Raw genomic sequence first — 25,729 nt, 5'->3', positions numbered from 1 at the left:
GCTCCCCGGGAGCCGATGACATTGATTAAAGACACATTTCGGTTGAATGTAATTCAGTTGTGCAACTGACTAAGTATCCCCCTTCCCAAAGGACAAATTCAAAATGTCGCTCACAGAAAAGGGAACAAACAAAAAGTAACTTCAACAACCAAAACGGAACATTTTTCAAAAGGTGCGTCCACTGAAAGTTGGCACACAACTAATAAGGGGTTTCTAAAAGACACACACCAGAGTGCGCATTAAATTTACCCCAGAGAAAATAAACTAAAGGAGCAATATGGAGCAAGGGAAAACAAAACTCTGGCTTCTTTCTGGCTAACTAACGTGTGGTGTAGCTCTCCCAACATGTCCTCTCCAACTGATGCACTGAGCCAGCACAGATGTAACACATACTGACCAATGAGGTGACTCCAATCAGTGCACGCCTCAGCTAACCAACTTCGAAATAGAGAAACTGAAACACGTAACACAAACAATCTTTTGGATTAGATTTTCGACAGTCAGATCTACTATATACTGATCATGATATTGCGGGGAAGATGGTGTTTAATGACAATTCAGTTCATGAGTCAATGTGATAATTGTGCAAATCTCCTGCCATCCATGAAAGGCTCAGAGCCCTAAAAGCCACTCTCTTTTTGTATTTTTTATTTTGTAATTTTACCCCCTTCTCCCCATTTTCGTGATATCCAATTGGTAGTTAAGTTCTTGTCTCATCACTGCAACTCCCCAACGGGCTCGGCAGTGGTGACGGTCGAGTCATGCGTCCTCCGAAACATAACCCACCATGCCGCGCTGCTTCTTAACACCTGCTCGCTTAACCCGGAAGCTAGTGGCACCAATGTGTCGGAGGAAACACCGTTCAACTGACGACTGAAGTCGGCGCCCGGCCCGCCACAAGGAGTCTCACTAGAGTGCAATGAGACAAGGAAAGCTCCCCGGCCAAACCCTCCTCTAACCCGGATGATGCTGGGCCAATTGTGTGCCGCCCTATGGGACTCCCGGTCACTTCCGGCTGTGACACAGCCTGGGATCGAACCCCAGTCTCGAGTGATACTTCAATGCTGCACCACTAAAAGCCTCTCTTGAATGAAACTGAACTGCTACAGGTGTGGTATCTTAATTTGATCCCTTTCTCACAGCAGAAGAATAATCCTGCAGCAACAGGAAATGTGAATTATTGTGTGGATTATAATTAATGGGCATTTTTGTAGGGGTTGATACATTTTTGGTTGGGGCAAATCAAGTCTGGCATTTTAAAGTGGAAATTACAAACTTTAAAAGCCTTTTTAAACCGTATACACTACAAATGTGCATTTCCTGCGCAACAGGGTGATCAAATTAAGATCCTACACCTGTAGGGCAGCCAGCTCTAGGAAGAGTCTTGATGGTTCCAAAAATGATGGAGGCCACTGTGTTCTTGGGGACTTTCAATGCTGTCTCGGAGCTCTACGAACAATTCCTTTGACCTCATGGCTTGGTTTTTGCTCTGACATGCACTGTCAATAAAGCTACATTTTGTTCAGTGGTTCATTTTCTATAAAAAGACAGGTACAGACAACTACAGGATCAAAGATTCACCTTGTATCTGCTGTCTGTAAAAAAGCAACTATTCTTTCGGTTGGTTATAAGAGCAACACTGCTCTCTGCTGGTGGAAGGTTGTACCAGGCCGAGGGACGATGGCGTCATTCTGGCGGGGTTGCATTAAATTATTAATTACGTTCAAATCAATAATTCGATTTTGTACTTGAATTGTTAAAAGCTAACTCTGCTAGTAAAGTAAGTGTGAGAATTGCTATCAAGAGAAGTGCAATAAAAAGTATGATTCTTTTTTATAGCTATAACCAGTTTTCCATCCAACATAGAAAGTAAAGTAGGCTACATGTCATGGCAGGCCTGATGGAAACAGCTCATTTGTAGGTAAACTTTCCAAACGTCAACAAAATACGCTAGACAATGTGGGATCTTTTTGTGTCAGTAAAATGTATTATACGAGAAATGGCGGTGGAAATGCTTATATGAAAGTAAACTTGGAGTCAGTTGCGCGGTCCTCCCACTACGACTCGTGAAAGCATGCAGATTAAATAATTTATGAATTTCACAGGATGATGAAAAAGAAAGGTGATGAGTTTGATGCTCCTTTCCAATAAATAGCGTTTTATTCTGGTGTTATGATGATCGATGCTTGGCTGCCATTTAATAAATAAAAATTATCTTGCTCTTTTGTCCATATTAATCTCATCCACTATATCTAAGAGTTGTTGGCTAGAGCGCATGTGCCAATACCAGATTGGGCACATTCGTTATAGAACACCATTTTTGGGGTGACAAAACCACCAGCCGAGTAGAAAATGCGTTGGAAACCAAACTTGTATTTTTTTTAATCTATCTAACTCCATAAAAGTTATTTTTTGTGCACTATGCCCCGAATTCCGATCCGGAGTTAAACGTTCGGGGTGGAGGTACCTTAATTCCCTCATAATTCAACCACCTTTATGCACGACAAAACCGTGAATAAGGTCTAGCGATCCTGCCTGTTGCAAGTGGGAAAAGCATATTTTCCCCATAGAAATAACAGAATTCTCCATGCACTGTAATTTATAAATGGATAAGAGCTATTGATAAGACCGAGGTAAATTACTAATCAGTTTATACACTATGCCCTCCGACGAACCATCAAACAGGCAAAGCGGAAATACAGGACAAAGATTGAATCCTACTACACCGGCTCTGATGCTCTTCGGATGTGGCAGGGCTTAAAAAATATACAAAATGAAACCCAGCCGCGAGCTGCCCAGTAATGCGAGCCCACCAGACGAGGTAAATGCCTTTTATGCTCCCTTCGGGCAAGAAACACTGAAGCATGCATGAGAGCACCAGCTGTTACGGACGACTGTGTGATCACGAACTCTGTTGCTTATGTGAGCATGAACAAGGCTGCGGGGCCAGACGGATTACCAGGACGTGTACTCAGAACTTGCACGGACCAACTCCAATTTGCATACCGCTCCAACAGATTCACAGATGACGCAATCTCAATCGCACTCCACACTGCCCTTTCCCACCTGGACAAAAGGAACATCTAGGTGAGAATGCTGTTTATTGAGTACAGCTCAGTGTTCAACACCATAGTGCCCATAAAGCTCATCAATAAGCTAAGGACCTTGGGACTAAACACCTCCCTCTGCCACTGGGATCCTGGACTTCCTGACGGGCCGCCCCAAGGTGGTAAGGGTAGACATCAACACACCTGTCACGCTGATCCTCAACACTGGGTTATCTCAGGGGTGCGTGCTTAGTCCCCTCCTGTACACCCTGTTCACCCATGACTGCATGGCCAAGCACAACTGGCTACCCGGACTATTTGCATTGTGTGTGCCCCCCCAACCCCTCTTTTTAAACTGCTGCTAATCTGTTTATCATATATGCATAGTCACTTTAACTATACATTCATGTACATCCTACCTCAATTAGGCCGACCAACCAGTGCTCCCGCACATTGGCTAACCGGGCTATCTGCATTGTGTCCCGCCACCCAACACCCGCCAACCCCTCTTTTACACTACTGCTACTCTCTGTTCATCATATATGCATAGTCACTTTAACCATATCTACATGTACATACTACTGCAATCAGCCTGACTAACCGGTGTCTGTATGTAGCCTCGCTACTGTATATAGCATGTCTTCTTACCGTTTTATTTCTTTACTTACCTATTCCTCACCTAACACATTTTTTGCACTATTGGTTTCACATTAGCATTTCACCGTAAGGTTCACACCTGTTGTATTCGGCACACATGACAAACTTTGATTTGATTTGACTCCAACACCATCATTAAATTTGCTGATGACAGAACGCATCTCCTTCCTGAGCGGTATGACGGCTGCGTGGTCCCATGGTGTTTATACTTGCATACTATTGTTTGTACAGATGAACGTGGTACCTTCAGGAGTTTGAAAATTGCTCCCAAGGATGAACCAGACTTGTGGACGTCTACAATTTTTATTGAGGTCTTGGCTGATTCTTTTGATTTGCCCATGATGTCAAGCGAAGAGGCACAAAGTAGGCCTTGAAATACATCCACAGGTACACCTCCAATTGACTCAAATGATGTCAATTAGCCTATCAGAAGCTTCTAAAGCCATTACATAACTTTGTGGAATTTTCCAAGCTGATTAAAGGCAGTCAACTTAGTGTATGTAAACTTCTGACCCACTGGAATTGTGATAAAGTGAATAAATTTGCCTGTAAACAATTGCAGGAAAAATGACTTGTGTCAGGCACAAAGTAGATGCCCTAACCGACTTGCCAAAACTAGTTTGTTAACAAGAAATGTGGAGTGCTTGAAAAACTAGTTAATGACTCCAACATAAGTGTATGTAAACTTCCGACAGTATCTCATGTTTCCAGTCATGTCTTTCTCTCCCTGCTGAAAGTTGAACAAACCCAAAACTATTTTTCAATTATATAATGGTTGAATGTGTGTGTCCTGAATAGAACTTCTAAGAATCAAGCTCTTCAAATGAAGTCAATTGAACTGGATATGTGAAGGACTCACGCTTGTCAAGTTGATTTCTAAATAGCAGTGAGATTTAACCTGAGTAAATGTTGCCTATGTTATTGGTTCTTAAAGTTTCCTGATCATTCTTGGACTGTGGAGAAAAATCCACTGCAAAGGAATGACAACACTATATACAGATATTCATTTTCTTTATACAGGTCTATATATATATATATATATACAGGTCTATATATATATACACTGCTCAAAAAAATAAAGGGAACACTAAAATAACACATCCTAGATCTGAATGAATGAAATATTCTTATTAAATACTTTTTTCTTTACATAGTTGAATGTGCTGACAACAAAATCACACAAAAATTATCAATGGAAATCAAATTTATCAACCCATGGAGTTCTGGATTTGGAGTAAAATTAAAGTGGAAAACCACACTACAGGCTGATCCAACTTTGATGTAATGTCCTTAAAACAAGTCAAAATGAGGCTCAGTAGTGTGTGTGGTCTCCACGTGCCTGTATGACCTCCCTACAACGCCTGGGCATGCTCCTGATGAGGTGGCGGATGGTCTCCTGAGGGATCTCCTCCCAGACGTGGACTAAAGCATCCGCCAACTCCTGGACAGTCTGTGGTGCAACGTGACGTTGGTGGATGGAGCGAGACATGATGTCCCAGATTTGCTCAATTGGATTCAGGTCTGGGGAAAGGGCGGGCCAGTCCATAGCATCAATGCCTTCCTCTTGCAGGAACTGCTGACATACTCCAGCCACATGAGGTCTAGCATTGTATTGCATTAGGAGGAACCAAGGGCCAACCGCACCAGCATATGGTCTCACAAGGGTCTGAGGATCTCATCTCGGTACCTAATGGCAGTCAGGCTACCTCTGGCGAGCACATGGAGGGCTGTGCAGCTCCCAAAGACATGCCACCCCACACCATGACCGATCCACCGCCAAACCGGTCATGCAGGCAGCAGAACGTTCTCCACTGCGTCTCCAGACTGTCACGTGCTTAGTGTGAACCTGCTTTCATCTGTGAAGAGGGCGCCAGTGGCGAATTTACCAATCTTGGTGTTCTCTGGCAAATGCCAAACGTCCTGCACGGTGTTGGGCTGTAAGCACAACCCACACCTGTGGATGTCGGGCCCTCATACCACCCTCATAGATTCTGTTTCTGACCGTTTGAGCAGACACATGCACATTTTTGGCCTGCTGGAGGTCATTTTGCAGGGCTCTGGCAGTGCTCCTCCTTGCACAAAGGCGGAGGTAGCGGTCCTGCTGCTGGGTTGCTGCCCTCCTACGGCCTCCTCCACGTCTCCTGATGTACTGGCCGGTCTCCTGGTAGCGCCTCCATGCTCTGGACACTACGCTGACAGACACAGCAAACCTTCTTGCCACATCTCGCCATCCTGGATGAGCTGCACTACCTTTGCCACTTGTGTGGGTTGTAGACTCCGTCTCATGCTACCACTAGAGTGAAAGCACCGCCAGCATTCAAAAGTGACCAAAACATCAGCCAGGAAGCATAGGAACGGAGAAGTGGTCTGTGGTCACCACCTGCAGAACCACTCCTTTATTGGGAGTGTCTTGCTAATTGCCTATCATTTCCACCTGTTGTCTATTCCATTTGCACAACAGCATGTGAAATGTATTGTCAATCAGTGTTGCTTCCTGAGTGGACAGTTTGATTTCACAGAAGTATGATTGACTTGGAGTTACATTGTGTTTAAGTGTCCCCTTTATTTTTTTGAGCAGTAATATATATATATATATATATATATATATATATATATATATATATATATATATATATATATATATATATATATATATATATATATATATATGGCAATGCTTTCAGAGAGGAGAAAACAGACTGACAGACCACAGGGCAGGTCAGCGATGAAACGATACACATATGATTGACAGAACAGAAGCACTGAAGATGAAGAGCAGGCGACTTGATAGAAGAGAAACTAGCGGTCTGAAATCAACCTAATAACGGGAATTCCTGCAAGTCAATTGATTACAGGCCGTGCAGACTCTTGCTGTTATTTACAATCATACTGTATTTGAGTAGAATCCACCTATTTACATTACTTCATGACTATATCTGTAGTCTGTGTACAGATTTGAAAACTTATGGTAGAGGACAAAAGCATCAATCTATTCAAGTTTAGTGGTCCTCTGTTTAAACATTTGAGACAGTGGTATGTATGAGTCCAACTGAATGACAAAACATTCTTACAATGTCTCTCCCTTCTCACAACCCCCGACCCTACAGCAACATGACACAAGTCTGCATAGCCTCCATGTGTTTGTGTAATGATAGAAAGAAAATCAAATCAAAGTCGTACACCAATTGGTGCCCAGCCTGAATGGGCTTCGAAGACACGATATCAAGTATGTGCGCACAAAACAACATTTTTACAGTAAACAAATTAAATGCATAATTAGCAATCAAAGTACAGTTTTCACCTGTAAAATCAAACCGCATGTTTTGATTTAACAATTTGCACCAAAATGAAAAATATAAAATGGGTATAACAAGTGTAAAATATGAAATGGGTATAACAAGTGTAAAATATGAAATGTCTCCTTTTGACATGGAAATAACTAAAATGCCTCCAAGTGGAGATGTGTTGATAGGTTATACTGGTTAGCAACGTTAACCTTTGGCAGTTCAAATAACCTCCATGTATTTGACTTCCTGTCTGTTTGCTCCCCTATTCTTCAAATGGGAGGTCTATCACAATACACTATAATGATTAAGTGACGGGAACACGTCTGTCAATGATGGACTTCAGTTAGTTCATAACCCAACATCATTACCTACAAGAACATTTCATGATTTACAACATAACCCCCTCTGGAAAATGATAGCGTGTAAAACATATACACCAAAGGATGTTGCTGAGGGGAGGACAGTTCACAATGTCCGGAACGGGAGCGAATGGAATGGCATCAAACACATGGCCATCCTCCCCAATTAAGGTGCCACCAACTGTCTGTGATACAACTGCTGCACCATCAACTCAAACTGTAAGCTTGAAATAAGAGATTCCTCTCAACAACAAATAAAAGACATTGAAAGCTCTTCCTCAGGTGACTAGCTAAGGCCACACTGAGACAGATGTGAAGTAGCAGCGTTTACCATGATTACATAGGTCTACCTATGCTTTTACCACATTCCCCTTGTCTCAACACAGTTTAGAAAGGAGGCTTAACACTTCTCTGTGGTCATTCATTGTCATTGTCAGTTTACTTTGAACTAGAGGTGTTGAGTTTAACTAGCCCTAACCCCCTTTAGAATCACCCTCTCTTTAGGCAGTAAGCACAACATCCTTTTGGATTAGTCTGCCTAAATAAACCACAGACATACACCCAAGGTGTAGAACGGGGCTCTCTAATCCTGTTCTTGGAGAACTAGCTTCCTGTAGGTTCTAACACCAACCCCAGTTGGACCTAATCTGATTCAGTTTATCAACCAGCTAATTGTTAGAATCAAGTGTGCTAGATAAGGGTTGGAGTTAAAACCTACAGGAGGGTATCTCTCCGGGAACAGGGTTGGAGTTAAAACCTACTGGAGGGTATCTCTCCGGGAACAGGGTTGGAGTTAAAACCTACAGGAGGGTATCTCTCCGGGAACAGGGTTGGAGTTAAAACCTACAGGAAGGTATCTCTCTGGGAACAGGGTTGGAGTTAAAACCTACAGGAAGGTATCTCTCTGGGAACAGGGTTGGAGTGGCGCAGCGGTCTAAGGCACTGCATCTCAGTGCTAGAGGTGTCACTACAGACACCCTGGATCGAATCCAGGCTATATCACAACCAGCCGAGATTGGGAGTCCCATATGGCGGCGCACAATTGGCCCAGCGTCGCCCGGGTTTGGCCGGTGTAGGCCGTCATTATAAATAAGAATTTGTTCTTAACTGGCTTGACTAGTTAAATAAAGGTTCAATTAATAAAAACCTACAGGAGGTTAGCTCTTTGGGAACAGGGTTAGGGAGCCTGCTGTAGAAAAGCTAAACAAAAAGTCTAAATAGTCAGTCACATATCATATTGCACAAATTATGCAAAAATGCACATTACACAATGTTAATAAAAGGTTATTCTCTAAGAAGAGTTGTACAGTCGGAAACGTGTCCTGCACACACAGAAACAAGACAAACATTACACATCCATCTTCTGTTGACGTTCATGGTTATTACTTCAACAATAAAGGCCTTTTAGCCTCACAGTACAATAACTTTTAAGTCTTAAGCCTCCGTCCCCTGTAACCGTGAAACATTTGCCCAGTTCAACTTGTTTGTGAAGGAAAAAGATCACGTGAAGTGAGTGGCAGAATAAGAGGGTTCTCTTGGGAGGTCAGGGTTCATAGTTCATTGGGATAGCTGGTCGAGGTGTGTCAGGGTGGGTGGATAAATGGGCTTTGTGGTCCACAGGCCCAGTGTCCATGGTCATATTCATTAGGGTACACCTTAGCAGAAGGTTTTGCAATGGGGGTGGGACGACGACAACGACAAGCATTTCTTATTGGACAAGTTCAGGTAGTACCTCCCCATTTCAGTAAATGTTCTTCCATTTGGTGCCTAATGAATACACCCCAGGTTCTGACCTTAGTTCTGGTCTAGGGATGGACCTTGAAGGCCAGCAGCTGCTCAGAGTGCATGTTATTGAGGGAGCGGAGGTCGGGCAGTCTGAGGAGCAGCTTGGTGAATATGGCCGACTCGTTAGGGTGGTTCTTAGTGATGAGGCCCCTCAGGTGCCGGATCAGAGTCTCCTGAAGAGCCTCCACAGAGTTTACGTTCTCAATCCCTGAGCGATCTAGAACACAAAAACCACAGTAGAACGTTATTAGACTTGGTTCCTATACTTTTCTCTGATCACCATGCATCCTGTATGTCTCTATGACATGAAGGTCGACCAACTGATATGGATAGAAGATGTAAGTAAGGAAACACTCACTATAATACAATGCATGCTTTCCAACACAACAAAAATAGATAGTTACACTACTCTCTTGGTAGGAAGCCCTACACAGCACCATAACAGCTCACAGTATTAAGTCCGTTTTTATGGGACCTATAAGAAAGTCTATATAAAAAGGGACAGGAAGTGCGAATCCTGTGAGTGGGGTCACAATGTCACAGTTCGTGAGCCTACCGGCAGAGATGAGGACGACAGCGGTGAACAGGCTCATTTCCTCCTCGCTGAGGCCGAGCCCCATCAGCTTGTCGCTGAAGTCCATCATGGAGGTCAGGAAGTCGCCGGCGCCCATGGCTTGTAACATCTCCACGCTGTACTTGTTACCACCCAGAAACGTCACTATGCGGTCTTTCACGTCAAACAGGGACGCAAAGCGAACCACTAGCACCTGGTGAAGTGACAGCAGACACTGGGATAAGTCTGGGTGAAGTGACTGCAGACGCTGGGTAAGTCTGGGTGAAGTGACTGCAGACGCTGGGTAAGTCTGGGTGAAGTGACTGCAGACGCTGGGTAAGTCTGGGTGAAGTGACTGCAGACGCTGGGTAGGTCTGGGTGAAGTGACTGCAGACGCTGGGTAAGTCTGGGTGAAGTGACTGCAGACGCTGGGTAAGTCTGGGTGAAGTGACAGCAGACACTAAGTAAGTCTGGGTGGATCAACTGCATTTCAATGATAGCCTTATCAGTTCGGTTTTTCTACTGTTTTCATTCACATACACGTGAGACAAAAGGGTATAGAAGAGAATACAATAAAAGATTGTAAGTGAGTGTTCTGAGGGTGGTCTTTACCTCAAAGGTACCAGCCTTGAGCAGGCTGACCTGGTCATGTTGGGAGAGGTCTCTGAAGCCTGGGATCCGCTTGGCAAATTCCACCACCTCCCTGACAGCTGGGGTGAAACTATGGCTGAACTCCTCCCAGATCCCATGGCCTGAATTATGGGGGTTCACATGGGGAGACGTGTTCATGGGACACAGCTGAGGACGGAGAGAGAAGGGAAAGAAGGACTTGGGTTAGGAGGAGGCATACGCGACATATCATTCACATACTTATTAAATGGTAGATAAGGCGAGTACCCCAAATACAATGTGTTTTGTTAACCCAATCTAAAAGGTATGAACACGCCGCATCTAGAGATCAACTGTGGTGTTCCACAGGGATCGACTCTTAAGACTCTTATTTGATGTCAAATGCATCAACACTGCTTTCTCAAGTGCTTTGAGAATAAAGTGTTATATAAATCTAGTTGATCATTATATGACAAATCATAACATGTATATTAAATTAATTATAATATATCATACACTCCTTCTCCATCTGTCTATCTTGGACTCACCAAATGCATCCTGTTGCCCCTGTTCCACAGTAGTCCACTGAATCCTCCATGGGAATTGGAGGTGGCCTGGCTAGTGCTGTTGTTGCCGCCTCTCAGGCCATGTTGGGCGTAGGATGGGCAGTGGCCACTAGGGGAGCAGGTGGGCAGTCTGTCCCTGCTGTAGGGGCAGTAATTCTCACTAAGGCTGGTAGTGTGGTCCTCCTGGCGATGGTGGCTGTCAGTACCCTGAGGCCCAGTGTTGGTGGGCCTCTCCTGAGCCTGGTAATGGGCCTGAGCGGCTGTGAATGAGGCCAGGTCATTTTGGTGGTTCTGGTTCTTAATCTGCTGGTTCCCGTCCTCCTGTTGGTTCCGGTTCCTCTCGTCTATCCTCTTTCCAGTGTCACTGACATGTTGCTCCGCCCCCGGGGAGGTCAGCTGGGCGTAGGCCTGGGACTCGGGGGAGGGGCTACCTTGCTCCTGGTTGTAAATTAAGGTCTCCTGGTGGGCCCGGGTCACCGAACCAATCACCTCCTCTGACCCGCAGTCTGAAGCACTCGATGGAGACACAGAGTTAGGGCTGGGGCTTTTATTCTTGGTGACCGCAGGCTCGCGGTCAGAGCTGGTCTCCTCAGATTGGTTGGACCTGGGGGAAGCGGCGGGAGAGGTGGAGGAGGAGGGGACGGAGCCTAGGCCAGAATCAACATATTGGGGGCGGGGCTCCACGGGGCAGGCTGGCGACTGAAGCGGATTGGCCAGGGGGAAGGGTGTGTTGCAGCGGAACTGGCTGTGTAGCTGGCTGTTGTTCATCATGTTGTTCACGGCACTCTGCATCTCTAGCAGCATGCGCTGCTTCTCACGCTTTGGGATGCGGCCGAAACGCACAGCTAAGGAGGAGAGAACATTTAGAAAGGGTCCTTGCCAAAATATATGCTTGTCTACGGATAATCAAATACTGTAAATCCCTGTTTGAAATTATCAAAACAACTCTTTTCTTCATCTATTTCTTTCTCAATCATATATTTATCTAACCCATGACAACCAACAATAGCGGTAATACACCATGTATTATTGTAACTGAAGAGGGGATGTAGTTATATAAGGTAATAGAAACATACAGTCCTTGGACATGCCGACAAGCAGACACTTCTTGAAGCGACACTGCTGGCAGCGGTTCCTGTTGATCCTCATGATGGCACAGCTCTCGTTCTTCAGGCATTTCTTATACTGGATGTTCTGCTGGATGTTCTGCTGGATGCTCCGACGGAAGAAACCCTACAGACAGACAGACGGACACACTGGTTAAGTCAGAGTTTTCATAAATGTTTTATAAGTGGGCCTTTTTCTAGAGTTACATCTGTGTTGGGGGGTTTTGCACTTTGTCGATTTGTATGCTGAAATCTAGAAGAGATTATTTATATCAATAATTCATTATGTGATATCAAATTTGGCCATAGAAAAACGAGCCCCCTAAAACAGTGTATTAGGGTGCATGGCGCCTCTCAGCTTTAGAGGTAGAAGGGGAGTACATGTATTTATTTAGTGGGTAGATCAGCTTTAATATTGCAGATTGGTTGTGGCTTCCATCAATGTAATTGTCTGCATCATTTCCAATCCTCCATATTTATTATTTTGTAAATAAATCATTTATTTTTTGTGTGTGTATATATTTTCCCCAAACCCTACCACCCCTAATAGAAGTAAACTAATGGAAAACAATACTTAAGCTTATACTTTTAGCTTATACATACTATACACATTTTACGGACACAGTATATTTTACAATAGTTATATATTGTTTGTTTTTAGTCCCGTCCTTCAGCTCCACTCAAACCCTCCCATCTTTCTCTGAGGAACATCACTTTTTGATTTATATTTGCCATATATTTTTCAACTGTGCTGTGATGTTTCACAAAAGTTATGAACCTTTCTCTTCTACAGATTGTAAATTAAAGAAACATTTTTTGCTAAGAGTATTATTATATTATTGATCAATTGACTATAGCTGTGTTAAAATACCCATACTAACATACTGTATAATACATACTTAATGATTATATACTACATACTATTAGTTAGTTTTAGTATACTGTAAACAAACTATCATTTCAGTTGAGTGTACTAGCGCCTCGCCCGTCTACCGGAAGTTGATGCTCTTGCTATGCAACCTCTTACTAGCTTGTTAGCTTAACAAATGACTAGATAAACATTTTATGACTTCGGAAGAAATTTCAACTTTCTATGGCTTGTTTTAAAAATAGCAATATTTTGGAGATGATTTCAATTTCAAATAACCGAAAGCGAGATGTTGTAATCAGAATAAAAGGGAAAAGGACCATTCTAGAACATGGGTGAGAAATTCATACTAATCTGCTACAGAACCAGTTCAGATTTAAGTACAACTTTTGTATGACTGAAGCCTTCAGTGAGAGGTCTAATGCTTTAATCATTTCTGCCCTCCCAAATCATATTCATTATATAAATAGGCCAGTTGAATTTAGTCTGGCTTGCCGTTCCAAATAAAATGGAATATATTTTCCTCATATAATTTGAAAAACAAATCTCTAGGTGTAGGTAAGGCCATAAGCAAATAGGTAAACTGGGATATGACTAAAGAGTTCATCAGGGTGATTTTTCCACAAATAAACAGGTATTTTCCTTTCCATGGCAGCAAGATCTTATCTATTTTTGCTAACTTGGGGCGACAGGGTAGCCTCGTGGTTAGAGAGTCGGACTAGTAACCAAAAGGTTGCAAGATCAAATCCCCGAGCTGACATGGTAAAAATCTGTCGTTCTAGGCCGACATTGAAAATAAGAATTTGTTCTTAACTGACATGCCTAGTTAAATAAAGGTAAAAATAAAAAATAATGTTAAAATGTATTGTAGCAAGATCGTTGTTTTTCTTTTGGATATGAATACAGAGTATATCCACTTCACCATTAGAACATTTTTTAAAACTGTATATTTTCGTGATCCAATACGTAATATTGCATTTATCATAATTTGGTTGTATTCTAGAGAGGTTAGAAAAAGTATCTAGATCCGCTAGAGGAGGGGGTGGCAGGGAGACGTTTGCTTGTCCCAGTGCTCTGACAGCAGAACTAGGTCATTAAGAGAGGAAAGAGTTAGGGGCTGTGGATAAAAATAAGGCAGAACTACTTAAAGCTGTATGGGTTCGATGAGGATGGCTGCTGTGATGATTTGACCCAGTTAGGCTACCATACCATTATGTCACCATGCCCTCTCTCTCACGTAACTAAGATATTGAGGAACAACATGATGCAACATTGATTAGGTGTGTGTGTGTTCTCACCTTGCAGCCCTCACAGGCATGAACCCCATAGTGGAATCCAGATGCAATGTCTCCGCACACCTTACACAGCAGCACCAGGCCGTTGATTTCTGCAAAAACATCTCATCAGCACCCACTGAGGAATTACCTCTACAAAAATGTAATAGACTTTATTCATCCACAAATGATATAAGCAAATAGTAATTGAATAGACATTCAAGTTATTACACATCAGAGAAACCACTCACTAGTAATGTCGCATTTTGCAGTGGAGGCCGAGCGTCCGGTCTTTGCGATAGTGTGGGCCAGCGGGAGGGTGAGGCCTGCCATGTTTAGGGGCTTGTTCACCACATTGTCCTGGCGACAGCTGTGGGAGGAGTTATAGCTGCAGTCATTTGAGTCACTATGACATGACTCAGGGCTAGAGGAGCTGATGTAGGCTATTACACCCCCTAAGTGGAGAGAGAGACATGAAGATTAGGCTAATAGTTTGACAGGATTAAATCTCTATGGACAGGGTTGCCTACTGGGGTAGCAGAGGTTCAAGTTACACAAAGAACAATGCATGTACATGATCTTATAAATAGAGTGAGTGTTTGAAAGGAATTGAATAAACGTTGTTTCTGAACATTTTTGCAGACCGAAGGATCTGGAAATGGTACAGTCCAAAACTATTCTTAGCATTGAATTATTCCAGCTATAAAATACTGCTGCCCCTATTCAATACAACTATCAGAACCACCCCACTCCAAACTATCATTAACAGCCCCCATTTTACAAGCACTCAGTTTCCCTGATTCACATATAGCAATCAAGTGACACTGATGTCACATGTTTCTCCTATAGAAACCAAATCTGATCCTGATTGAACCATAGCATAAAGAGGCTGTTTTATATTCGTAGCCTAGTGCCTACCCATAATTCCCTGGTGCTAGTAGCTCTGAGCCAGGAAGAGAGGCTGAGCACCCGCCTAGTCAGACAGCCTTGTTTTTTATTCCCCCTTTTCCAGATCAGACTGACCTGGTTTCTCTCCCTCCATTCTGGTTAGATAACGCTCCTGTTACATATTGTCAGCAGGGTGTGTGGAGAATAGCCTGGCTATATGGCAATTGTTAGTTTGATTGTTAGATATTGCTGCACTGTCGGAACTAGAAGCACAACCATTTCGCTACACTCGGAATAACATCTGCTAACCATGTGTATGTGACCAATAACATCTGCTAACCATGTGTATGTGACCAATAACATCTGCTAACCATGTGTATGTGACCAATAACATCTGCTAACCATGTGTATGTGACCAATAAAATTTGATTTGTTTGAACACACACACGGCTCAAGATGGAAGCTCATCATCATTCAATCAAGAGGCAGGGCCAACATGGACGGATTGCGATTAATGCCTGCCAAATGTTATATGGTCTAATGGAAGTATAACCTAATGTGATGTTTTCATGAGTTGGTCGTCTGCATGTTCCTTGTTGATCGAATTGCATTAGAGAAGTAGTTTAGGCAAAATTCTAAAACATTCTCAAAAGGCACAACAGCCTGATTTTCAACAACCGAAGTAAAGTTGGTTTTATAGTAACACATTCGGACATTCGCCAAAAGCCATTTAAAAATGTAAAAATCAATAACTAAATCACCGTGTCACAGAAACATCAAACTATGTATGATTTATTCTATAAATGTCTAGCATACCTTTACAACATTTGTTTTGAGGTAAAATTCCAGTTGACTTGATTAAATAAATAATATATACACTGCTCAAAAAAATAAAGGGAACACTTAAACAACACAATGTAACTCCAAGTCAATCACTTCTGTGAAATCAAACTGTCCACTTAGGAAGCAACACTGATTGACAATAAATGTCACATGCTGTTGTGCAAATGGAATAGACAACAGGTGGAAATATGCAATTAGCAAGACACCCCCAATAAAGGAGTGGTTCTGCAGGTGGTGACCACAGACCACTTCTCAGTTCCTATGCTTCCTGGCTGATGTTTTGGTCACTTTTGAATGCTGGCGGTGCTTTCACTCTAGTGGTAGCATGAGACGGAGTCTACAACCCACACAAGTGGCTCAGGTAGTGCAGCTCATCCAGGATGGCACATCAATGCGAGCTGTGGCAAGAAGGTTTGCTGTGTCTGTCAGCGTAGTGTCCAGAGCATGGAGGCGCTACCAGGAGACAGGTCAGTACATCAGGAGACGTGGAGGAGGCCGTAGGAGGGCAACAACCCAGTAGCAGGACCGCTACCTCCGCCTTTGTGCAAGGAGAAGCACTGCCAGAGCCCTGCAAAATGACCTCCAGCAGGCCACAAATGTGCATGTGTCTGCTCAAACGGTCAGAAACAGACTCCATGAGGGTGGTATGAGGGCCCGACGTCCACAGGTGGGAGTTGTGCTTACAGCCCAACACCGTGCAGGACGTTTGGCATTTGCCAGAGAACACCAAGATTGGCAAATTCGCCACTGGCGCCCTGTGCTCTTCACAGATGAAAGCAGGTTCACACTGAGCACATGTGACAGACGTGAGTCTGGAGACGCCGTGGAGAACGTTCTGCTGCCTGCAACATCCTCCAGCATGACCGGTTTGGCGGTGGGTCAGTCATGGTGTGGGGTGGCATTTCTTTGGGGGGCCGCACAGCCCTCCATGTGCTCACCAGACTGCCATTAGGTACCGAGATGAGATCCTCAGACCCCTTGTGAGACCATATGCTGGTGCGGTTGGCCCTGGGTTCCTCCTAATGCAAGACAATGCTAGACCTCATGTGGCTGGAGTGTGTCAGCAGTTCCTGCAAGAGGAAGGCATTGATGCTATGGACTGGCCCGCCCGTTCCCCAGACCTGAATCCAATTGAGCACATCTGGGACATCATGTCTCGCTCCATCCACCAACGCCACGTTGCACCACAGACTGTCCAGGAGTTGGTGGATGCTTTAGTCCAGGTCTGGGAGGAGATCCCTCAGGAGACCATCCGCCACCTCATCAGGAGCATGCCCAGGCGTTATAGGGAGGTCATACAGGCACGTGGAGGCCACACACACTACTGAGCCTCATTTTGACTTGTTTTAAGGACATTACATCAAAGTTGGATCAGCCTGTAGTGTGGTTTTCCACTTTAATTTTGAGTGTGACTCCAAATCCAGACCTCCATGGGTTGATACATTTGATTTCCATTGATAATTTTTGTGTGATTTTGTTGTCAGCACATTCAACTATGTAAAGAAAATAGTATTTAATAAGAATATTTCATTCATTCAGATCTAGGATGTGTTATTTTAGTGTTCCCTTTATTTTTTTGAGCAGTGTAAAATGCCATTTAAAACCTTTTAATTAAATCAATAACTAATTTCCACTTGAAATTAACGTTTCTTTAAAGTTATTGCAAATAAATGCATAGTTCAACTTTTTTCTGCGACAATCACTGAATTAGTTATTGATTTCTTCATCTTGAAATGCAATATTTGAGCTTTTATGCATTTCCATCAAACCAAAACTGGAATTTCTACTCAAATTGAAGGTTGTAAACTAGACAGTTATAGAATAAATCCTACCTAGTTTGATGTTTGTCATAATCAGTGAAAAGGTTATTGATTTACACCACTTTAAATGGCATTTTATAGAATATGTATTTCTATCAAATCAAAACTGGAATTTGTATTTAAAAAAGGTTGTAAAAGTATGCTAGACATTTATAGAATAAATCATATCTAGTTTGATTGTGACAAATGGTGAATTAGTTACTGATTTATACAGCTTTAAATTGTATTTGAAAGATGATTTTAAAATGGTAAAAATCAATAACTAATTAATTGATTGTCACAGAAACATACAAATAGATATGGTTTATTCTATAAATATCTAGCATACAACATTTGCTTTTAATAAAAAATAAAGTTTTGATTTGAAGGAAATTTTGTCTAATGTCTACTGAGTGCCTGTTGAGTGTCCGAATATAAAACCAACTTTACCTCGGGTTTTCACCGTTCATAAAGCATGAAAACCATAGCAATCCCATATAAGAGTCACTTACATAATGGATAGTTGATTAGGTTGTGAACGTTTTGGCCTAATGATCAACTATAATTAACTTGGCTCATTGATGACGTTTTTGTAACGTCATTGGAACCCACCCCCACGTGGTACAGGCATTCTCGAAATAACCAGTGGTAGAAAACTATGGTACGCCGTTTGGGTCTTTGCAAGTTAACACTATTTGACGCGTCAAAATAACAATATGCAAATGTTGGCCAATCACTGTATGAAAAACCTTGTCATTCATCATCACCAACAAACTATGAAAAATGGGTCAGTTTACATTGCTGCAACCCTATAACTGCATGCAGTTTCACGTGTATCTACACCAGCTCCCAGGGCAGGATCTTTGGCAGAATTATGCAATGTTAACGTCACATCGCTTCTTCCCCAACCAGAGGACACAAGGGGAGTGTACCTCACAGCGCTCCTCAACCAATCAAATAGAGCGTATACAGAGTCGCACATGGCTAGCGACCGGTCCATGTGAGAAAAGGGACCTGCAACACTGTCCCAGCCTATTGATTCTGAAATAATACACTCATTGGCACTCCTAACCCACTTTAACCCAGTTTGCATTAAGGCTGATTACAGTAAGAAAGATCGGACATTAATGAGCAGGTTATTGCAAACCATTAGCTTATGTTAGGATTCCGAATATCACGCAACCCTTTAAAATCAAGATACTGACAAGTACACTTGAAGTTGTAACATTCATCTAGGTCACAAAAAAACAAATTAAACACTATCAAGATGCAATGTCACAAACAGTTATTGTGTAGACACTAAAATATGCTATAGGCCTACAAATACATATTTATAAATATATTGAGCATAAAATGATCTTACCTGCTTTTGTAGATTCCATGTCCTCTGAATGAAATCCCCTTCTAGCAACCTGAAGTCTGATGACGTGTTAGCTTGTTTTCAGCAACTTTTTCGGTCGCTGGTTGATACTATGATCAATGAATTGAAGCGTTCAGAAAATAGTCGGCAAACGCATTTAGGCCTACTAGTTCCGCAAATTACATCTACAGACTGATTCGGACTGAAATCAGACTGATTTCGCACCGTGATATTTGACTACAACCATATGTCAAAACTAATCACATAAATTCAAATGTATTCGTTTTTTTTTTTAACGCCCCGAATCAAACCAAAGATTGTAACCAATTTTTTCGCTTTGAATGAATCGAACCTTCGGAATTCCGTATCTTTTTCTTTCCGTATAGCGCTCCAAAAAGCTGTCCGTCTGATGTTTTTTTTCTGTAGGCTAAAGATAGGCCTATGTATATCTATAGCATACAAAATATGTATTTTCTTGAAGGAAACGATAGCAAGGAGTAGAAAGTTATCCTCTGCCAGAGAGATTCGTTGGATGACTGTTTCGATTAGAGCTCTCGACTCAAACTGATATGCTACCATGTGACCCATTACAGCGGCTCCTCCTTCACACACACACACACTAGCGCTGGTGTCAATGGGTAGATTAGTTTTGCATGGCCCGGTTCCCCGGGGGTATGATTTCGCTTAAGGACCAATGGAATGGTCTCACCCGGGCACCGGACCATGCAAAATGAACAAGCCCAATGTAACCCACTGACACACTTTTTACAGTTCAAAGTGGGGTGTGGCTATCCCAGCTTTGATGCACCTGTACTGACCTCGCCTTCTGGATGGAAGCGGGGTGAACAGGTAGTGTCTCGGGTGGTTATTGTCCTTGATTACCTTCGTGTGATATCGGGAGTTGTAGGTGTCCTGGAGGGCAGGTAGTTTGGCCCCAGTGATGCGTTGTGCAGAACGCACCACCCTCTGTGGTTGTGGGCGGTGCAGTTGCCTTACCAGATACAGCCCAACAGGATGCTCTCAATTGTGCACATATAAAAGTTAAATGAGGATTTTCGGTGACAAGCCATATTTTTTCAGCCTTCTGAGGGTGAAGAGGCGCTATTGCTATTGCTGATGGGTTCCAGTAGTATATCGTATAGCATCAAAACACATGATAACATTTCTCCAACATATTGAATGCACTGAGGCATAAAATCAGAAATGATTATAACAAGAATTTTCCCACATATATTGAGCTCTCAGGATTTTAAGAACGAATAAAAGAAGAATAAATATATCAAGCAGTTTATATTTATTCTAAATGGCATATATTATTATATTATTAAATGCATTCTCACATTGGCAGCAAAGGCTTCTTCACACAGTCCAATATAAAAAATGCAAAAATTCAAATTATTTTCATTATTAAAAAGAATTCAACAATGTAATGTTCGTAATGGAGCATGCCAGCTTGTAGTCCTAAAACCCGGTTCGTTCAGCCTTTCCTATGGGGAAAATTAATTGGGAAAGAATAGTTTGGGATAAATGGCGAAAATAAGGTTTGAGATTAACACCGGTTTAGATCTTATACGTTTTGTTCTTTGAGCTAATATCAGTCAGTCACGGCCTTTATTAATTATGAAGACTTGATGTGCTTTTTATTTTATTTTTTACATAAGTGCTTAAAAATTCACAGAAAGTGACATTAGCTGATTTAGATTATCTCATAGAACCACAGACCTTATTTTCACTAAAGCTGTTTTGATACTGTAACAATTCTTCTAACAGTCTCTTCGGTAACCTACACTCTCACTGTGCCCCCAGATAGGGCATGTTAGGAGAAAAGTGGTCCTCCTGTCCAAGAGGTGAGGCAGAGGCCACAGAGAGGGGAGGAAACATGCAGAATGACACACACACAGGTAACAGCTTGGTTCTTTACTCAGGAACGAGGGCAAAATGTAGATATCTGGGTGTAGGTCTGCATGTGCATTCAAAACCCATGCAGCAAAGTAGATGTCACATGTAGCAAAGCACAGCAATCACAGATAAGTACACTAGTGTTTTCACATAGCTAACCAAGGAGGAAAATAATGAAGTAGTTGTTTATCAGGACATTGAGTAGCTGGTTGACTTTACTGCAGCATCCTCTGGATATATTGGAGGTATTATGTTCAACCACGCGAGGAACAAATGGAACCCAAACGGTTGTTGAAAACCGCTCATATCTTCACACTTTGTTCCTGAATCCATGCACCTTGGTTGAAATGGGATGAACCACATTTCTCCATCAGCACCCTCTGTCCCAGAACAGGTCAAACTGACTCTGACATGAGCTGTTTCACTAGATCTCCCACTTTGTCATATTGTTCAACAAGAAAGAATAAGGTGTCTACCTTTTCAACCAAGGTCAGCGCAATAACGAGGAGCAAATTTGAAGATAAAACAAGGATTTTTCAACAACTCAGAGGACAATGGAAGTTCACTTCAAATACGACACTCAGTTGCCTGACAGACATGCAAACCACCACCTCACAGTATCAAGCAGCCTTGATGGGTTTGGAAGTCCCATAGGGCAGCACACAATTGGCCGAGCGTCGTCCGGGTTTGGCCGTCATTGTAATTAAGAATTTGTTCTTAACTGACTTGCCTAGTTAAATAAAGGTTTTAAAAAAAAAAGGCAGGGAGAAATGTGAGAAAGTTCTATAAATAACCACATCGTTCTCCAACTCAAGACCCTTGCTGCTCTAGCTTGAGTCCTTTCAAACAGTGTTGTCTTTGAAGCTTGCGTCTTTACGTTGAACTGAGTAGTGGTGCAACAGGTTAGGGGAAGAGGGCAGTGCTTCACATCGTGTTACTTTACCATTTATCTGAAAACCTGCGCTTAACGTTGAGCAATTTATGATATTAAGGCATTATCTTAAAACGTGAAATTTCTTCCAGTTTAGATGAATTAAACTGACATTTAGCCCCATATGTCAATTGAGCGAAAAATATATTTTATTCAATGAGAGAAGGCAACTATACTTTTTCATCTTTGAAAATACATTTTCCCTTCTGACCTGGGACTTGAACCAACCACCCTCCAGATGCTGTCCCACTTCTTTAACCTCTAGATCAGGAATTTTCAACAGTTCCTGGAATGCTACCCTTCTGTAGGTTCACTCCAACCTGTTACCACCTACTTGATTCAGCTCATCAACCAGCTAATTATTAGAGTCAGTGTTAAAGAGAATCTATAGGACCGTAGCACCCCTGAATCATGTTGAGTGCTCTGCTCTAGTACACTCACAGGGTCACTTACTATTATCCCTAAAAACACTTAAAACCCATCCTGGGGATAACCTAGATAATGACAAAAATCGATGTGTGCACTGTAGATGCTGGTTCAAATCTGTTCCACTCAGTCATATTGGTCAACTGTTTTTACAGGGTGCCTTTTCATGAATCACATTCACAAGTTTGTGAAAACGCTAGTATGTCAACATTGCTTATCATAGTTACTAACCACTATAATCACTTCCTCGCCTAAGACATCAAATAGCAGCTTACACCCAAAATGAATAGCCCTTACAAATACAACACATCAGACCAACAATTTGTCACCATAAAAAGGCATATGTTTATTTCTTTAAATGTACAGACACCCTCTAGCGGTAGCGGTGCAGCTGCAGGGTATTGCGTCTCTTCCAGGCTGCCCGGCGGGAACCACCCATGGTCAGGTGGAACTTGTGGCCCTTGCCCAGGCCGCGGCTCTTCTTGCCCGCGGACGTCAGGCCACGCATCTCCCTGTGCTTGTGCACAGGCCTGGTGATCCATTGGGTGTCGGGGTTGCGTCTGATAGTCTTGTGGAAGGTGTCGATCAGGATCACCTCGAAGAACTTGTAGGTGGAGTCCTCTCCTACCCAGTAGGAGGCCAGCACCCTCAGGCCTCCACAGTGACGTCCAGCACGCTCCTGTTGGGGAGACCGAAGACCAAACAGGTCAGACAAGTCACACCCAGAAACATAGGTATAAATGTAAATCACTGATATGTTACACAACAATAAAAGCAGGTCAAACCACTCAACAGAGACCGTTATACCAGGGGCTGGTCTAATGATGACACTGCTGACCCCAGACTGCCCATGCCCCCCAAGGCAGTAGGGTTGTTATCCCCACTTACAGCACCTTCAAGTCTGTCAACCTCATCCACACTATATACCATCCATTGAGAAATTCTAGCTGTATGCTTCAATCTAAACTGCATGGGAAAGATCTGAAATGATGAAATCAGTGGCCAATGTCACATTAATTTGAGAGTGAGGCACATACAAGATAAAGTAATCACAAAATCCAATGTGAAGAGAATATTATTCACTTAGTTTCCAATACAGTTTTAAATACAACCAATAAACTTTTGTGAATGATGCATTATTTTCTGTGGTTTCAGACAAATTGGCTTATTTCAGACAGGTTTCACCATAGTCGATAAGATGGGGAAAAAAGTTGAGCATCATTAACCACATTGAGAGAATGCATTATTGGTGTTGAAGAAAGGGGTACCATTTGGAACATGAGCCTTGTTTCAGAAAAGAAACAAAGCAAAAAAATGGCAAATTCCAACATGCCTATCAGAGGGCAATGGTGCCAATATGAAATGACTTGTACTTATCCTATGAACTAATATCTGCACAAGTGTCGAGAGGCAGGGGGAATGGTAGATTTGGAATTGAGCATAAATTTGTTAAAATGAAGACAGATCAGTGACATACTTATGCAGTTCTTAGTAACCTCCGAAGCGTGCAATCATTCACTACCCTCATGGATTTAAAATAAATACGGAGTAAAATTGTATAGAAAAATTTACTGTAGCCCAAGTTTACACCAATCCTATGCTTTAAGTCCTAGAACAAAGAGAGCAAGTACAACATTGGGGAGAGAGATGAGAATCAGACCACAACCTGGGAGATGCACCTGTACAGGAGCTCTTACCTCAGCAGTGGACTGGAGGCTGCGGGCGAACTTGATCTGGTTGACACCATGGTGGACGGGCTTGCCGTAGGTGGCACCCTTGGGCACGGGGCGCTTGCGGCCTCCACGGCGAACGCGGACACGGTAGATGACGTAGCCTGTTATATGGAGAGAAGTCAGGAAGAGAACAATGATGTAAATAACAATCTGGCATAAGAGATCAGCAACATGTCAAAGAATAAAATACAATATAAATGGCACAACCACTTGGTCGAATAAACACTTAAACGGATAAGTGACTCACAGGTATTAATGAAAGCACAAACAAGCAATCAGAATACCATTACTGCCTAATCACATCAATAGGGCTACAACACTTTACATATTTAACTTATCACACCATTGCATCCGACAACATCTTATGCCCTGCCTCAGACATGTGGCAAACTTGAGGAGCAAAGGTGACATGATAAACGATCAACTATGAAGCACAAGCATGCAACAGATTTGAATGGAACAGACACCCACCTTGTTTGCACTTGTACCCTAGTCTGCGGGCCTTATCGGGTCTGGTGGGTCTAGGCGCACGGTGGAGACCAGAGAGCTGACGGTACTGCCAGCAACGGACGCGCAGGAGGAAGCGCATCACGTCGGACTGCTTCTTGCGCCATAGCTCCTGCATATATTTGTACGCTCCCATGTTAGACTAACTGTGAGAAAAGGCAAAGCGAAATATGTAACCAATGACCACCATTCAATGTTGCGATTTAGCAGTTAGTTGGAGAGAAATAAGGCACCGACAAGTAACATTTGGTAGTTAGCTAATCTTCATTAAAAGCCATGATTTGGCCAAGTTGGCTAGCCAACCATCCAGCACGTTTAGTTTGTTTACAACGCACCTTGAACTATTTAAGTCATGAATGACATCTTCGGGATACATTTCATTTAGCGGGTATTAAAATGGAGTCTACGGGGAAGTGCTTTTGGGCTAATTTCTGTTAAATTCCAGACCCGCTGGAAATCGGTCTTCTGGAAGCAGGAGGCTCGCAGTAGGCCCCGATGCTTACAGTCCTACACACTGGATAGATGGCTAACACTACATAGTAAGCAATCACTTACCACAACAAAAACACCAAATAGACACAAGAAAAACCTCTTAACGCACAAAATACACACATCTTAGAAACAGAGAATGTCAATGGCTATCAACTTTCTAACCTCACTCCGTGGCAGTACATAGAAGACAGATAGGAGACCCGTGCACAATGCAATATTCAAATTTTCATCAATTCAAATTTAGAAATTGAGGTACTGTGTTATTAACGACGAACCCCACCAACTAAATCCACAACTATACAACCTGATGGTAATGATTTAATTCTGATTTTTGATGGATTGTACATTCTGAAAAACCACAAAAATACTCGCTTACATGATGGCGTACCAGCCGGAAAGAAAGAGAAAACGTACCCAGCATGCTTTATGAAAACGTCAGTGACACCGTTCAGGTCAGACACGCCTGGGTATTGTAGTTTATTCAAATGACGTTAATATTTTTCATATACATTACACCTAACTTCATAACCTGGGATTTTGATGCTTTTTAAATTTTAGAATTGAAAATCACCACCAGATTGAAAGAAAATAAACTACTTTTGTACATTTTGCGTTTAAATTTGGTCCACTACACTTTTATCAATTTTACCATTATCATTGGCAGCTGGTAATATACCCTTTTCTTTTACATTTATCGATGCATATTACAAATAACATGTATATATTTTATTTATACCGTG

General features: G+C 42.5%; 2 protein-coding genes and 1 non-coding gene across 5 annotated transcripts; all 3 read right to left on the bottom strand.

Annotated features, from left to right (window-relative positions):
- Positions 1–6,576: 6,576 nt before the first annotated feature.
- LOC109903487 (nuclear receptor subfamily 1 group D member 2) lies at positions 6,577–19,580 on the bottom strand. 2 transcript variants are annotated; one of them, XR_004202879.1, is made up of 8 exons: positions 19,005–19,580; positions 14,363–14,566; positions 14,136–14,224; positions 11,940–12,096; positions 10,846–11,708; positions 10,301–10,486; positions 9,692–10,126; positions 6,577–9,352 (listed from the first exon to the last, which is right to left on the bottom strand). XR_004202879.1 is itself a non-coding variant. In XM_020500235.2 (8 exons), exons 1-8 carry the CDS (start codon positions 19,021–19,023, stop codon positions 9,156–9,158), a joined length of 1,926 nt encoding a protein of 641 aa, XP_020355824.1. In that variant the 5' UTR covers positions 19,024–19,580; the 3' UTR covers positions 6,577–9,155. The 2 variants fall into 2 exon arrangements, 1 of the variants encoding a protein (XP_020355824.1); XM_020500235.2 differs by having other exon boundaries at positions 9,692–9,902.
- A 2,996-nt stretch (positions 19,581–22,576) lies between these two features.
- LOC109903490 (60S ribosomal protein L15) lies at positions 22,577–25,429 on the bottom strand. Of its 2 annotated transcripts, XM_020500244.2 has the most exons (4): positions 25,366–25,429; positions 24,462–24,643; positions 23,955–24,091; positions 22,577–22,936 (listed from the first exon to the last, which is right to left on the bottom strand). In XM_020500244.2, exons 2-4 carry the CDS (start codon positions 24,631–24,633, stop codon positions 22,631–22,633), a joined length of 615 nt encoding a protein of 204 aa, XP_020355833.1. In that variant the 5' UTR covers positions 24,634–24,643; positions 25,366–25,429; the 3' UTR covers positions 22,577–22,630. The 2 variants fall into 2 exon arrangements, with proteins under 2 accessions (XP_020355833.1, XP_031644607.1); XM_031788747.1 differs by having other exon boundaries at positions 24,462–25,401.
- Positions 23,400–23,489, bottom strand: LOC116353522 (small nucleolar SNORD12/SNORD106). The gene has a single exon (XR_004202956.1). It is a non-coding gene; the product is annotated as a small nucleolar SNORD12/SNORD106 (small nucleolar RNA).
- Positions 25,430–25,729: the final 300 nt, after the last annotated feature.

Source organism: Oncorhynchus kisutch, linkage group LG14 (genome assembly GCF_002021735.2).
Source record: "Oncorhynchus kisutch isolate 150728-3 linkage group LG14, Okis_V2, whole genome shotgun sequence".
NCBI classification, from domain to species: Eukaryota; Metazoa; Chordata; class Actinopteri; order Salmoniformes; family Salmonidae; genus Oncorhynchus; species Oncorhynchus kisutch.
This window is presented reverse-complemented; position numbering and strand designations above follow the sequence as displayed.